Below are 14,796 nucleotides of genomic sequence, written 5' to 3' on the forward strand. Positions count from 1 at the left end.
TTATAAATTAAAGCATAGAAGCGTTAAAATTGGGAACTAGAGAATCAGCAGCAGGCCCAGGATTCTTCACTAGCTATATATATACATGGCAAATTCCTATAGGGCTGCCCAAGGCCCACAAAACCAGGTTAATGAAAAAGGTATAGGTTGGTGTTCTGTGACTTTACTGTCGGCGATTCCAAAAGATGAGGTAGAGGTACGTTTCGCAGTTACTAATAGTCGCGCGACATGCGCCGTCGATGTCAATGCCTCCCCTCCTAAATGTGCCGCCAATGTCAACGCCTTCTACAATCTTCTCGTAACAGATGGATGCCAACTCCCAACTGCATATACCAAATTAGGACTACTAAACTTCAATCGTTCGTTCATGCTCTACTTGTAACGACTCACCAAGCAGATCTAAAAAGAGATCGAAATAAGGAAGCTAGGTAGGCTATTAGTTATTCTACTTCTAGCCGAAGGCAACAAAAGCAAGCCTTTCCAAAATCGCCGGCCACTCAGAGCTTGAACCGGAAAGATGGGCCGACGGTCCTCCGACGGAGCGCCAGAAGAAGGGAGTATTCCTTTGCTCGTATCAGGTAAAACTGCTTGCTGACTTTCGATTCTTATTTATTTATTTATTATATAGCTGTCAATTCCTCTCTTTTTCATACATCATGAAACAAAATTTAGGAGGGGCAAGAAATGATGCTAAGAAATAAGATGCACCCACCACCTAGAGCTAGAAGCCTAAAAGCCTAAAACCGTAAAGCCCCAAATCCCAATCCATTCATCATAGTGGGAAGTGGGAACAAACCATGCGTTGGGGCCTGCGGTTCTGCCTCTGGTCTTCGCTCTTTCACCTCATCATCATGTTTTTGGACGTCACTTGAAATTTGTTTGTTACTTGCTTGTGGGAAATCGACAATAAGAGGTGCCGTGGCCGCAATGATCGTCTCCGTCTCATGGAGGTTGAGTTTGTGTTTGCCGGGTTGCCATCGTGAATTTGGACAAAAAACCAAGAACGCAAGGCTTTTGCTTCTCCGCTTCCCCCTTTGCCTTCCTTTTCCGCGTATTATTCCTTGTCGTCGTCAGATCAGACGGACCCATCATCACAGTACTAATATTATTGTACACCACTCATTTTATTTTTGGTTGGATTCGGCAGAAACTGTAGAATATATAATCCAGGAAAAAGATGCTAATTACAGCTTCACTCTCTATTAATTTGGCATGGGCATGGGAAGAGTCCTTGGGGCGAGTGAGGAGTACTGCATGGGGGATTCTTTACTTTGATTACTGGTAGTATTTGCTTGCTAAGCCACCACCCACCATAAAACAACTCTCTCCAGCTCCTACGAGCTACAAATTCCCCCCGGAAAACTGAGAGATTCTCTTTCTCATTTTCAGCAACTCAAACCATTCTAAGTTAGGGCGTAAATTGAGTTAAACCATACAAGCCTTAATAATTGAAAGTCTTCCATTTTGTCTCTTCTCTCACAAAATTAGAACAACGTTAGCATAGTGACAATTGAAGACTACCTAAAAAATGATGATGATACTAATAATAATAATAGCAGCGCAACACTGCCTAATCCGTCTCTTACTATTATTCTATCTATTTATTCCTAATATTTCAAGTGTTGTAGTTTCAATAGATATATGGTAACTTTCAATTTTCAAATATTATATTGTAGTGCTCCTAGAATTAAAAGGGTTTGTTTTCCGCCCATGCAATTGCTTGTGCGCGACAACTAAGATGGCTTGGTTTCCCACCCATTGGCTTACGGCTTCGTCAGGCTTCTCACATCATGCCACTATAATAGAGGTCAACCATTTCATTGTAGAGTCGTCGTTCTCATTGATGACAACAGTGAAAATTTCCCTTTCGGCAATTCCGTCATCCCAGCTGCCTCGTTCTAATCTCATCCCCTCCTATATTGCTATACTCTGATTAAAAATAAAAAATAAAAAGGACATATTCTATATATAAACTACTAGTAATTAAAGCAGGATGTAGATGCATACTATATTCGTATTCCCATTCCCACTGGTGGGGCTTCTTTTCTATTTTGTTTTTTCCTGAGACTCAGACAGCGACGAGCCACCCCATATCCTTCCTGCCTTTCCTTCGACCGCGATCAATCAGCCCCGTATCCTCCTTCTTATATATTCTTCTCCTCTGACGACCCAGTGACATGCACGATCAACTGATATAAATTTAAAACCGGCATACATATATTTGCACGTACTGATACGTTCTGTAATACATGGCGCCAGAAAATCCACGGGATGATCAATCTATACCGGAGAAAAATCGGGAGCACGACGCCGGCGCAGTTTTTGTTTTGGAGTCCAAAGGTAAGAAGGATTTTGTGTGAAGATCAAATGCAAGATTAGTCTGTACTAACTAGTTCTAGCATTCTTCTATTAATCAGAGGATTCTCCCTTTTTCCGGTCTGGCCAGGGGAGTGGTGGCATGCGGGATTTCATCTGACGACAGCGATAGTGGGCCCCACAATACTGACGCTGCCGTACGCATTCCGAGGTCTTGGATGGGGTCTGGGCTTTTTCTGCTTAACGGTGATGGGGGCGGTTACGTTCTACTCTTACTATCTCATGTCCTTGGTGCTTGATCACTGTGAGAAGTCTGGACGTCGCCACATCAGATTCCGCGAACTCGCTGCTGACGTCTTGGGTACCTCATCTTTTGCGCATTAGCTCATCTCTCTCTCTCTCTCACACACACACACTCGCACGCACCAGTACTCTGTTTCTGATGTGAAGTTTTTAAATGCCTTGCCTCAGTTCTCGACCTGTGGAGTCCTTTTTGAGAAGAAATGTGCAGCTATACTGGGACCTGTTGATGGCCTTTTTCTGGGTGCAATTTGTTATTTAAGTGAATGAGCTTTCCTTTCTAGTTTTGGATTAGTAGGAAGGTTATGGAATTTACTTTTAACCTGACATATCTGGTGATAATCGTAGTGTTCATGGTTTGTTGAGATACCATGGAGTAGATTTTTGAAAGGGTCTTATGGGGATAACAACTAATTACTCTGAGCAATAACGCCTTGTGCAGCGTCCTATGAATGCCTCTTGGAGAAACTTAGGCTGCGCCATTATATTGTTGGAGCATCAATACATGTTATGTTTCAGTCGCTAATTGGAGCCGTGTCTTTTACATTTCAAACAATTTTGCTTTCACGTTCTGCATTTTTGGCATTCTGACATTGATGAGAGCATTTGGCTGTCAACAAATTAAAGTTTGCTAATTCTTTTGCTGCTTGCTCCTGCTTATTGGGAAGAAGTGTATCGGTAATTCTTGACTAAAGGCCTTGCGTTTCACTCTGTAGGATCGGGATGGATGTTTTATTTTGTAATATTCATTCAGACAGCCATCAACACAGGCATTAGCATAGGAGCAATTCTGCTTGCTGGGGAATGCCTACAGGTATAGCAACATAGGTATCCACTTGCTTCTTGTAGCGTGCAGACAGATTAAACATATGGTATTGGAAGCTTTAGAGGACTTCTTAATGCGCTCTGGCTATCTTTATTATCATAATTGGCAGTTCAATTTGATCTATAATCTGTCATTGCTGCCTCTGTATTTGGGGGTTGTGCAAGTAAGCTTCATGTGCCGGACAAGGGGGTCTGTTGATTTTGGTTTGAGACCTTTAATTGCAAAAACAGGGAATAGAAATCTGTTAACAGAACTCAGAATTAGTGGTAATACGAAATGGCTGAAAAAAAAGGGCTTTTTGTGATCGATACCTTGCTGATGGCAACTTTAGGTGCTAACTTAGAAAAGCTTAAATTTATTAATGAACAGAAATTTGTTGATAAAACTTAAAGAAGGTTTCAATTTGTGAAAATTCAACTCATTAGTGTCTGCATGTCCTGCATATCTCTTGTAGTTCAAAACCATGTTGGAAATCAAAATTGAGTGATTATGCTCTTCCATGGCACAATGTGTCTTCTAGGCACAGACGTGAAAACATCATGAAGTTCATAACTGGGATAAAGACATGTTGGAACATAATTACTTTCTGGTATGAAGATTGCTCAATCTGCTCTGAATATGGTTTCTTTGCTCTGCATAAGTATCGATACCTATTTTATCACTATGCATAGATTTATTAACAAGCCAGTAATTCTTTTAAACTGTCTTCTCTTGAACTGACACCTGCTGTTGTTCTTGTTACAAGATCATGTACTCAAACCTTTCTCCAAATGGGTCACTGAAGTTGTATGACTTTATAGCAATGGTGACTGTAGTGATGATACTCCTCTCCCAGTTTCCAACCTTCCACTCCCTCAGGCATGTTAATCTTGGTTCGCTGCTTCTGAGTCTGGGCTACACTTTGCTTGTAGTCGGTGCTTGTATACATGCAGGTAGATCCTTCTTTTAATCTCTACTTGTGCTGATTGATTATACATATATTTTGCAGCTGACACAACAAAGTAATTGACTAAATAGTGAAAGCAGTACTTGGTGTTTTGAGAAAGATGCCTGTGATATGAATGACTGTTGCACTTTGAAGAGTGTTGTAGCACACATAACATTCATCCTCTTTTTTCACCTAATCCTGAGTGAAGTAAAATTTCAGGAGCAGTAAAACATATGTGAAATCCATTACCACAAACATATGAAAATCCATTACCACAATTGAAGCTATACTTTGGACCTTAATCTGGATTGAACCCATGTTTTTGCAACGTACACCAAATGATTTGCAAAGAGGCTTATACTCTCTTAAATTATGTCTTTGGATTCCTGAAAATGATATGCATGTTGCTGCCAGCTGCAAAATCAGAAAAATTAGAAGTTAAACAATACATATGATCCTGGTGGTGATCTAATTTGTTTCAGTATTATGCAGGAACATCCAAGAATGCACCTCCTAAGGACTATTCTTTAGAAGGCTCAACATTGTCTAGGAGTTTAAATGCTTTCACTTCAATATCTATCATAGCTGCTATTTATGGAAATGGGATACTACCCGAAATTCAAGTAAGTTTTCCTGTTTAAGCCATGGTTCTAGGGTATCAATCCATTTGTGCTTTTGGGCCAACAAACTCATTTCTTTCACTATTAGTAAATGTCATGGGGAACTGTTAAATGAGGCATTTCATGTTGCAGTTGGATACAGTTATGGAGACCTCCTAAATGGGTATATAAGCTGTCGTCTGCATCCATTTACTTCAATGAAACAGGCTTAAGAATTCTGATCCCATTAGTATCTAGCTGCAAAAAAATTACAATCAGTGGTTGGTCACATACGTGTTAAGATCCATTTAGTAGAAAGTAGTCGCCTGTTGAGATTCAGTTTTTTGAAACAATCAATGCAGGCTACTCTAGCTCCACCAGCCACTGGGAAGATGTTTAAAGGTCTTGCAATGTGCTATGCTGTAATCTTTGTGACTTTCTACTCTGCTGCTGTTTCGGGATACTGGGCATTTGGGAATAAATCGAACTCAAACATTCTCAAGAGCTTGCTGCCAGATGAGGGACCTTCCTTGGCTCCCACATGGGTATTAGGTCTTTCAGTTGTCTTCATTCTCCTTCAACTATTTGCCATTGGCCTGGTAAGCTCATCATGCATTTTTACAGCAAAATCCTGATTACTTGTTGTAATTCATTTAGAACTGCGCTAGGTGTTCCATTTGATTAAATGCTTGCATCTTTGCCAAGTATATCACCATCTGCTTTAACTTCTCTGATATATGTATATATATGACAGGTCTATTCTCAAGTAGCTTACGAGATCATGGAGAAGAAATCAGCTGATGTAAAGAAAGGAATTTTCTCCAAAAGAAATCTAATCCCAAGGATAATTCTTCGGACACTCTACATGCTATTTTGTGGGTTCTTTGCAGCCATGTTACCATTCTTTGGGGACATCAATGGTGTTGTGGGAGCCATTGGATTCATCCCGCTAGATTTCATACTGCCGATGCTTCTTTACAATATGACACACAAACCCTCAAAAGCATCCCTCAGTTTTTGGATCAACAACTCCATCATCATCATCTTCACAGGTGTAGGACTTTTGGGCTCATTTGCTTCAATTAGGAAATTAGTTATAGATGCTAAAACGTTCAAACTCTTCAGCAGTGATGTAGTTGATTAACTCCTCCTATATGCTACGGGAGTAATTTTAAAAAGTTATAGAACTGAAAGAGACACTTCACAATACGAATCATAATCTGCTACTCCTTCATGTTATTGTTTCACTAACGGCGGAAGATATAGGGAAACTGCGAGTTTAGTTTACAGCAATCATGCAGAAATTATGGTCAAATGAATCATGAATCCTTTCTGTGGTGTTTCAATTACTTTTCCCTCAAACCAGATCATTCACCAGGTGTACATGGAATTTTAGGAATCGACCATGACCTTGTGTAGGGTCCAGCCTCTTTTTGTCTCTTCCCTTATAAAGTATGTTGTGCAAGCTCCAAATTCTGTGCTGTGATATTTTCTTAATGAATCTAGCATTATGTAGTAAGCGAGTTAACAGGAGGGAGGAGAATCATAAACAACTGCTAATGCTAGGAAAGCAGCTTATGATCCCCGCCAACTCCCCCACTTCCACCTTTCCCAACCCACAAAACAAAGCCTTACTCGAGCGTCTATGCCAGAGTTTATGTTAATTGTTAATTTACTGAAAAGAGAGTAGAATAACCCCATTGGTAATCAGGGTGAAATTGTTACTTCGGCATTACCAGTATTCTTGATTATAAAGAATTCGTGGCAGGACGGCAAATTTCTAAACAAAAACTAGTAATAAGAGTTATAAAGAGGCATGAAACTACAAAGAAAAACCCACAATTGATCTTAGGTCGCTGCTAGGGTAGAGATATCTATTCAATCTTTATTGAAAAAATCTTCCATTTGTCATTATCCAAAGAGAAATAAAGCAATCAAGGTGGTGGCGTGCAACAAATCAGCATTTGCCAGCAGGCCCCAATACTTCAGCCTCAACTACCGATATATACCATAGATAGGTTTCAGTCCATCCAGAAAAAGACTTCTATGGCAACCAAATTACACGTTCGTGCTCGTCACGAGTTTTGTTCATTTGGGTCAAACTCAAAGCAGCTGAGCCATGAATAGATAAAGATTAATAAAGCAAATCTCGAGGAAAGCATGCATTCATTGCTGTCCCCCTTATTTTGTGGGTCTTGCTCATACTAATGGCAACAAGAATCCAGGTCATTGTGCTCAGCATCGTGCAATTTTACAGATTGAGCAGTATTCTTTATGAATTTGATGACGTGAAGTCTTTTAGAAACCTGATCGCCCGATTTCTTAGACTAAACATAAACTTGGACCCTTCGCAGGGAAGATTATCTTTTAATCATTATGGTCAATCAGTGTTAATTATTGTCTTATAGAATAAAGATTTGTGCCCATAGCATTAAATGCCTAGTCTTCCTTCTCAAAGAACACTAATTAAGTCTAAACAAATGTTTCCAGATGAATTTTATTTGGTTAAATGCTTTTTAAGCGTCATCGACCTATAGAAATATGCAAGTGCGCATTTATTTTACAAGAATCAAGAGTACATGGAAAAATTAGCTGACTATATTGAAACTCTATACATGGAGAAATTCGCATCGAGCTATGGAACTCGTTTCAGGGTGACGCGACTCTCTTAATGTTATTTTCTCCTCCATCACTGTTAAAGAAATTCGAACTCAAGACCTTATTTAGGAAAGAAGTACCAAGGTACTCACCACCCTGTCCGACAACCATCGATGTAACTGCGTAAACTTGCGATCATAGATAGGGCGATCATAGATAAGTCCCTCAGTCCCTCTTCTCTTTTTGTCTTGTCTGCTTGATTGATAAACCACCTTTAGTGCGTTTTATGGTCCTCGAATTGAGTTGACAAGGCTACAACCAGAGGAGGACAATCATTTAGCACTGAGACAACTGTTTTCGTTTTGGCTTTAGCGCCGGCAACTGCTTACGATAATTTGTTCTGCATTTGTCCCCAGCCACTGCAGCCCACCTCTTCCCAGTCACCAATACACACACACAGATTAAAACCCAAAAAGATCCCCAGTGCAGAGTATTGCAACAATCCCCATGCCGTTTTCTTGGCGTTTTAATGAACTTTACTATGTATGGAATTGGGCTATTGGAGGATTGACGTGAATCTGTGTAGCAGGCGTAAGGTTAACCTTTAGCATTGTATTGATCCTTCAAGGGAGTGTCCAAATATAGAAGCTTTATGTTGCCATAGGATTTTAGGTGCTAAGAACTCTATCCGTCGCTATTGAAAAAAAAAAAAAAAAATCACTATTCGTCGCAGAAAATGATTAGAAGTCCTCAAACATCCTTTTCTTGTATGAATTTTCATGCAAAAGGTGAAAATTGTATATATTATCAGTATATTAATGGTATTGAAGAATATATTTGTCGTGTTGTTGTGGCATGGTCTAGTTTTATTGTTTGATAAGCACTCCTTACTTATAACATCCTTTATTGAACGTGTACTATGGTAAAGAGGATAATTTTAAAATCAGCGTGGTCGCCGCACACACATTAATAAAATTTTCCTTTATCTAAAATTATGAAACACTTTTAGACTCTCAGAATACGAAATATAATACTACATGGAGGCTTCTAAATAATCATATGATTTTTAGGTGAACCTGTGAGTTCTATATAAGTGGACAACGGTGTAGAGAGGTAATATGACAATTTCATGACAGGATAATTGTGTGGGTTACAAGTGTTGATGGTACTAGCAAGCCAGGCAGACATGGACAGGAGCCGAGTAGGTTAACTGCAGTTGAAGGTGGGGAATCAGACCAAGAGAATGTCAAGGCAGAGTTCAGCAGTGAGATGTCGAGTTTGTTGGACTTTTTCTACAAAATCAATTTCTAAAGATATCTCCATAGCATCATCTTCAAATAATCAAATGAAGTCTCATTCTCAGTTTGGACCATTTTTTAACGCATACGAAGTCAGATGAGAAAACAAGTGCTGCGTACAGGAGCCAAAACCATATCCTTCAAGCAGGAAATATGGCGTTTTTGACATCAAGATATTTTCTTGTTACTCTATATTGTTATGAATCACCTTCACGTGATTGTGGGAAGGGATCGACATCGACTTCAATCTCTGCGGGTAGCTTTTTCTTCAAGGAAATCTGAGTACTTGGAGAAGATTTCTCTTCATGGACTGGTCTCATCTGTGTAGTAAATTCCACAATAAGCTACTTAAAAACTAATAGATCAATGGCTCTCTCTCTCTCTCTCTCTTTAATGTAACGATCCCTCGTCAAGTGTATGATTATATGGCCACTAAGGGTAAAATCTTAAAACTATGTGTCCATAATTTGAAAAATCAACTGCATATGGTATCCATAATTAAGTATATATAGAGATAAAAGAAAATCGAAATATAATAATTGAGTCTTTTTTTTGGTGGGGTGGGGTAATTAAGGATTTATCTTTTCTAATGACTAAGGGTGCGTTTGATAAAATTGAAATCTAAAAATTGAAAATTGAAATCTGAATCTATTAAATTGATGAATTGTTAAGTATTAAATTTGATGTATTTGAGCATATATCACATTAATTTTGCCTTGTTTTGATTACTAAACACGTATGATGAATATGTTAAGATTTGAATCTATTAAATTTAAGTGTTGAATTGATTATCAAACAATACAATGCTGGAGTCCAACTTCGAAGGTCTGGACGGTGCGTTAGAAAAATTGAGTCTCTAGACAATTGGCGGCTCCGACTAAGGAAAACATAATAACAGCGTACGAGAAAATCCACTCAAGGAAAGCAATTTACGAGTAGTATTTTGAGGAAAGTAATTTGGTGGCGTCAGAATGCCTTCTTTATTAAGCACTTGCTCCCCACGCTTGTTATTAATTTATTATGGTATCCTGATCTTGGCACCAACCTTAACCCAAACTATTAAATGCCATCACCGACATATGAATTCTGGGTAAACCGTCCTTCCGGTTCACTCTTTCTTTCCAATTGACCCAATGATCACCCAAACCGGCGGAATCCAGTTGTTTTCCCTTTGGCGTAGGCTTGTGGTGATGTTTTGTTTATCTAAATTTATGCTAAAAAATGTTTAAAATTTTGAACGGTATTGTGTGGCACAAGTTATGAGGATCAACACCCCTTTTTGTCCAGTAAGAAATAGGGCAATTCGTTAGCATAACAAAAAAAAAAAAAAAAAAAAGCAGCAGAAAACAATTTGAATAGGTACTTATTTGTAAAAAAATCAAAAAATTATTTGCATGATCAACACATTTTTTAACCGTCCTTTTATTTCACATATATCACATCAAAAAAAGTGCTACAGCGTATATCTTTTACATAAAATTATCCCAAATAATCTACTGTCTAAACACACTTAATATTTCTCAAACCAAGAACCGAAGTTCTGTAAGCCAAGAAAGAAATTATTATGCGATTGCATGGATGGATAATAACGTGGCATGGAAGTAATTTTTGTTAAATCAATACTATTATTCTGATTGTTTGCTCGAGTGATGCAACCGCGGCAGTACATAGGGAAACAAAATCAATTAATCTTTTTTTTTTGTCGACGGAGTGGGTGTCCGGGTCAAGTCCGTAAAGGCGGCCCGACTAATCCCACTTCGGTCCGGTCCAGCGCCCCCAACCAGACCTAGCACGTTAGATGCACGGAGAAGCCGATGTTGCTGCGGAGGTTCGACCCCAGGACCTGACGGTCCCGAGGAAGAGGCGCCAACCAAAAGCCCATTCACGTGGGGGCAAACAAAATCAATTAATCACTCTAGCTGCTTCCTAAACTAATTATAATTTAATTATCAAATAATAAATCTAATTCTAGAACTACTAAACTTCTAAATGTGCTTGGTCCATTATGGCCAGCACGCCACAATTATATCTGAATGAAACTTCATTATTGGTGCATAAAAAAAGAAAAGGGCGAGAATTTGACTTCAAACAGTTGAGTTTCCTGCTGTTTTGTCCGCATGTAAACACATCTATTCAGACTGCCACATCATTACAAAACAATAATGACAGTACTCCAGATGCTTTCTTATGAGAGGAATCTTCCTATTAATTCTTCCTCGGAGAAGAGAAGAGAAGAGAAGCCTGCACATTTTGGATCGTATTTTATTAGTACCAAAGAACCATAACAATTAAACGTGATGATAAAAGAGTTTCTTTTTCCTTCCCCCAGCCTTTAGTTGACCTAACTTACGTTGATTAAACTGAAAGCGTAAAAGTCTTTATGGCCAACCATCCCCTCCTAATTAATGCTGGGTTTACACTGCCCGCAAGGCCAGGTAATGAGATTTCAGAGTTAGAGAAACGGGGACGTGGCCGCTACCGGTCTACACGAGCTACTTACCACAACAAAGGCGTGAAACTTTGCTTGTTCATATGGTATAGACTCCTTCACTCGTAGCTACCGTGTTTGAACTTTGAAATCTTAACCCTTCAGCCCGCACAACCAACCAGAAGTCAGAAACTTCCTCCCTTCCCCTCGTTATCCACTTGATGAAGAGTCAAGTAGTTGTTTTAATAGCAGCAGTCAAAATAGTCTCCACAAGACGCCACACCAAAATATATAGTCATCCCTGATCTCTCCAATCCTTCCAATCTCCAAACTACTCAAAAGATGATGGAAAAACCAGTCGAGCAGCTGAAGAAAGAAAGCCAAACCAAGTTTGCCAAGAACGAATCTGCAGAGACTCCTACACTCGTGTTAGTCCAGCAGAAAGAATACCAATCCGAGGTAAATGGCAAAAACGAACCACAGGCCACCGCGAGGCCCCTGGAAAACCAAGCTAAGATTTCTAAATCGGCAGAACAACCAGCTGATGCGGCCGCCGATCCACTTCTTTGGGACTGTGGAAGCTCCCTGTACGACTCTTTCGAGCTCAAGTCGTTTGAACGCCAACTTGACTCGGCCATCCATTCAAGAACTCTGTCAATGCCCCACTTATCTGATCGTCGTGTGATTGATGGTGGTAATCACCACCAGCCGCCATCTCAGCCGCCTCAGCCCATGTCTAAGAAGTCCTCCAAAATTTCGCGTTCGTTTCACAAGTTTCTTCGATCTGTATTCAAGCCCAAGGCACAAAATGGTAACAAGAATCCTTTCTTTCCCGCTAATGAGCAGCAGGCCACGCGGGATGGATTTTACGTGGTCTACGACATTGACAAGTCCGGGGCTCTTTCAACTATTCCAGAAGTTTCGGAGTTCGATGGTCTTTCACCCGAGTACAAATCTTTGGTTACAAGAACTGCATCCGATCGATTTGCCGTTAGTTCCATGGGTATTTCTTGTGCTTGATTAGATATATAGAAACTGCGGCAGTGTGAATATTTCCATAATCAGTAAAATTTTAGACGTGCCTACGAACTAAACTGAAATAATATTCCCTAATGATTGTATAACCAGTTGTACAGTGTCATGCTCCGTAGTGATTGTATTTTATGTATTTGGGTTTCTACCCTTTTTGTCTTTCTTATAATTCTGACATTTGGCACATCTTTAATGCGTATAATGAATAGATTTTTCTTTCGTTTTAGAGAAAGAGATGCAATAGAGCCAAAGTCAATTTTGGCTGGCTACTACTCCTAGTGACTTGTAGATTAGGTATGTATTTTCCATGTTTGGCCAATTTCCATATTTGTTTTTTTAAGTTGTTCCATGATAAAAAAATGGACATAAGAGTGAAATGAACTTCCAAAGTAACTTTAATCCGTGATCTCGTGGCATTTGAGAACCTTGCCAAGGTATATGCATTTAATTCTACCTCATCCAATCCTTCCAATCCCCCTTCCTTTTTTTCAGCCATTCTAAAGAGGTGGTGGCCGTGGTTCCTTCCTTTGGGCTTAATAATCCTGGCGGACGACGGATGATGGCGTTTGCCACCAGCAGCTCTCGGAGAAACTTTAGGGCCGGGATAATGATGTCACATGCCCATTTCATTCCTTGTTAAGGGACTTATGGCCTCTCCCTTGTACCTCCAAAAAAGGAGTAAAGGCTCATAATTGATCCCTTGTCTGTATCATGTATGTATTATCCTTACCTTCCCCAATTAATGAGGTTGTTGCAGGTTGGTAGTCCTTTTGTTTTTGAATGAGGTTGGACCGCTCAAAATCGTAATCATCAAACAGCGTTTTAATATGTACAGCGTAGTAAATAACCAAACCAGTAAACAGGACAGCTCTCAGAGATCTGCTCAAAAGGGACGGATAACTCTCGAACGTCGGGTTGTCGGTTGAATTAGCATCGCTTTCACGGAAATTATATGTTAGAGTACAATTTTATGGGAATTTAAATTGATGGTAAAAAAAAAATCAACTCTTATAAAATGGAGTAGATTTATAGTAACAACAACTTACATTGAATAAGGGTATTTTAGAAAAATTAAAATACAACTACATTCTTCAATTGAGAAGTGAACTATAGGCCCTGTTTGGAAGCTAGTTTTTTGGGCAAGTTTTTTACCTACAAGTTTTTTAACAACTTTTGCTACAGGAACCCAAAAAACTTCTCAAAATTTTTTACCTACACACTTCAAAATACACAAAACACACACAAATTCCTCCACCATCCCAACCCAATACACAAAACACACATAAAAAAAATACCCCTCCCTTTGGCTTTCTTCTTCCTCTACCATCCCAACCCAGTCCACCACCTCCGTCACCGACCACCACCACCTCCGGCGCCATTTTCTTTTTTTTTTTTTTTGCCTTTCTCCCTCTCCCTGCCATCCTCCTCCTTTACCCAATTTGACTGCATTCCTCTTTTTTTTTTTTTTGTGTGTCCCCCGCAACCCTCCCCCTCCAGCGACCAGATCTGGTCCCATGACCAGATCGCAAAAGTGGAGGGGAGGGGAGGGGAGCTGCGATCTGTTCGCACAAGGGCGACGAGGCTGCTGAGGGTGACGGAGATAGATGAGGGGAGGAGAAAAAGGAGGTGGCAGGCAGCGGGGGTTGGCGGGGCAGAGGGAGAAGAGGGGCGGCGGCGAAGAGGGGAGGAGAAGAGGTGACGGGCGGAGGAGACGGGAGAGGAAAAGGGGTGGCGGGTGGCGGGGGAGAGGGGAGGAATATGGGTGGCGGGTGGCAAGGAGAGTGGAGGAAAAAGGGTGGAGAGCAGAGGGGGGTGGCGGGGGAGGGAGAAGAGGAGTGGCAGAGGAAAGAAGGGGAAGGGGAAAGGGAGGGAGGGGGAAGGGGAGAGGGAGGGTGACGGCAGAGGGAGGGGGAGGGGGAGGGGTAGGGGGTGCTGCGTTGCTGCGGGGAGGGGGGCTGGTAACGGGGAAGGGGGAAGGGAAGGAAGAAGAAGAAAAAGAGAAGAAAGAAAAGAAAAAGAAAAGAAAGAAAAAGAAAAAGAAAAGAGAAAGAGAAAAAGAAAAGAAAAAAAGAAAAAAAAAAGTTTTTCCTCTTAAAAACTTCTACAAAAAAATTTTTCACCTTACAAAAAATTTTACACAAATTTTTTCAAAAACTTCTACAGTGTACTACAGTAAAGTTTTAGACAAACTCCCAAAAAACTCAGGTTCCAAACAGGCCCATAATTTGGAACAGATAAAAAAAAAGAAAAACAGGACTATCAAAGTAGGACGGAGAAAGTATATTTTTTCATACATCAAAAGAATTGTGCACAACAAAATTAGACGAGTATAAGCTAAATCGTGTATTAAATACAGTATAACAAACACACAATTTCCCGTAATGATTAGTGTGACAACCATGACAATTGCACATATCGTCAAACAGATATTAATTACAAGCGAAGGAAAAGAGCTAATATGAGTCACATGA

General features: G+C 40.1%; 2 protein-coding genes across 3 annotated transcripts; both read left to right on the plus strand.

Annotated features, from left to right (window-relative positions):
* Positions 1–132: 132 nt before the first annotated feature.
* On the plus strand, positions 133–6,178 carry LOC113706448 (probable GABA transporter 2). 2 transcript variants are annotated; one of them, XM_027228349.2, is made up of 8 exons: positions 133–578; positions 2,260–2,340; positions 2,447–2,677; positions 3,333–3,430; positions 4,188–4,374; positions 4,863–4,993; positions 5,332–5,568; positions 5,724–6,178. In XM_027228349.2, the coding sequence occupies exons 1-8, from the start codon at positions 518–520 to the stop codon at positions 6,111–6,113; spliced, it is 1,416 nt and encodes a 471-aa protein (XP_027084150.1). In that variant the 5' UTR covers positions 133–517; the 3' UTR covers positions 6,114–6,178. The 2 variants fall into 2 exon arrangements, with proteins under 2 accessions (XP_027084150.1, XP_027084151.1); XM_027228350.2 differs by having other exon boundaries at positions 537–578; positions 2,418–2,677.
* Positions 6,179–11,123: 4,945 nt separating this feature from the next.
* LOC113706556 (uncharacterized) lies at positions 11,124–12,557 on the plus strand. The gene has a single exon (XM_027228481.2). The coding sequence runs from the start codon at positions 11,636–11,638 to the stop codon at positions 12,311–12,313; it is 678 nt and encodes a 225-aa protein (XP_027084282.2). The 5' UTR covers positions 11,124–11,635; the 3' UTR covers positions 12,314–12,557.
* The last annotated feature ends 2,239 nt before the right edge of the window (positions 12,558–14,796 follow it).

The sequence above is a fragment of the Coffea arabica genome, chromosome 8c (genome assembly GCF_036785885.1).
Source record: "Coffea arabica cultivar ET-39 chromosome 8c, Coffea Arabica ET-39 HiFi, whole genome shotgun sequence".
NCBI lineage: Eukaryota > Viridiplantae > Streptophyta > Magnoliopsida > Gentianales > Rubiaceae > Coffea > Coffea arabica.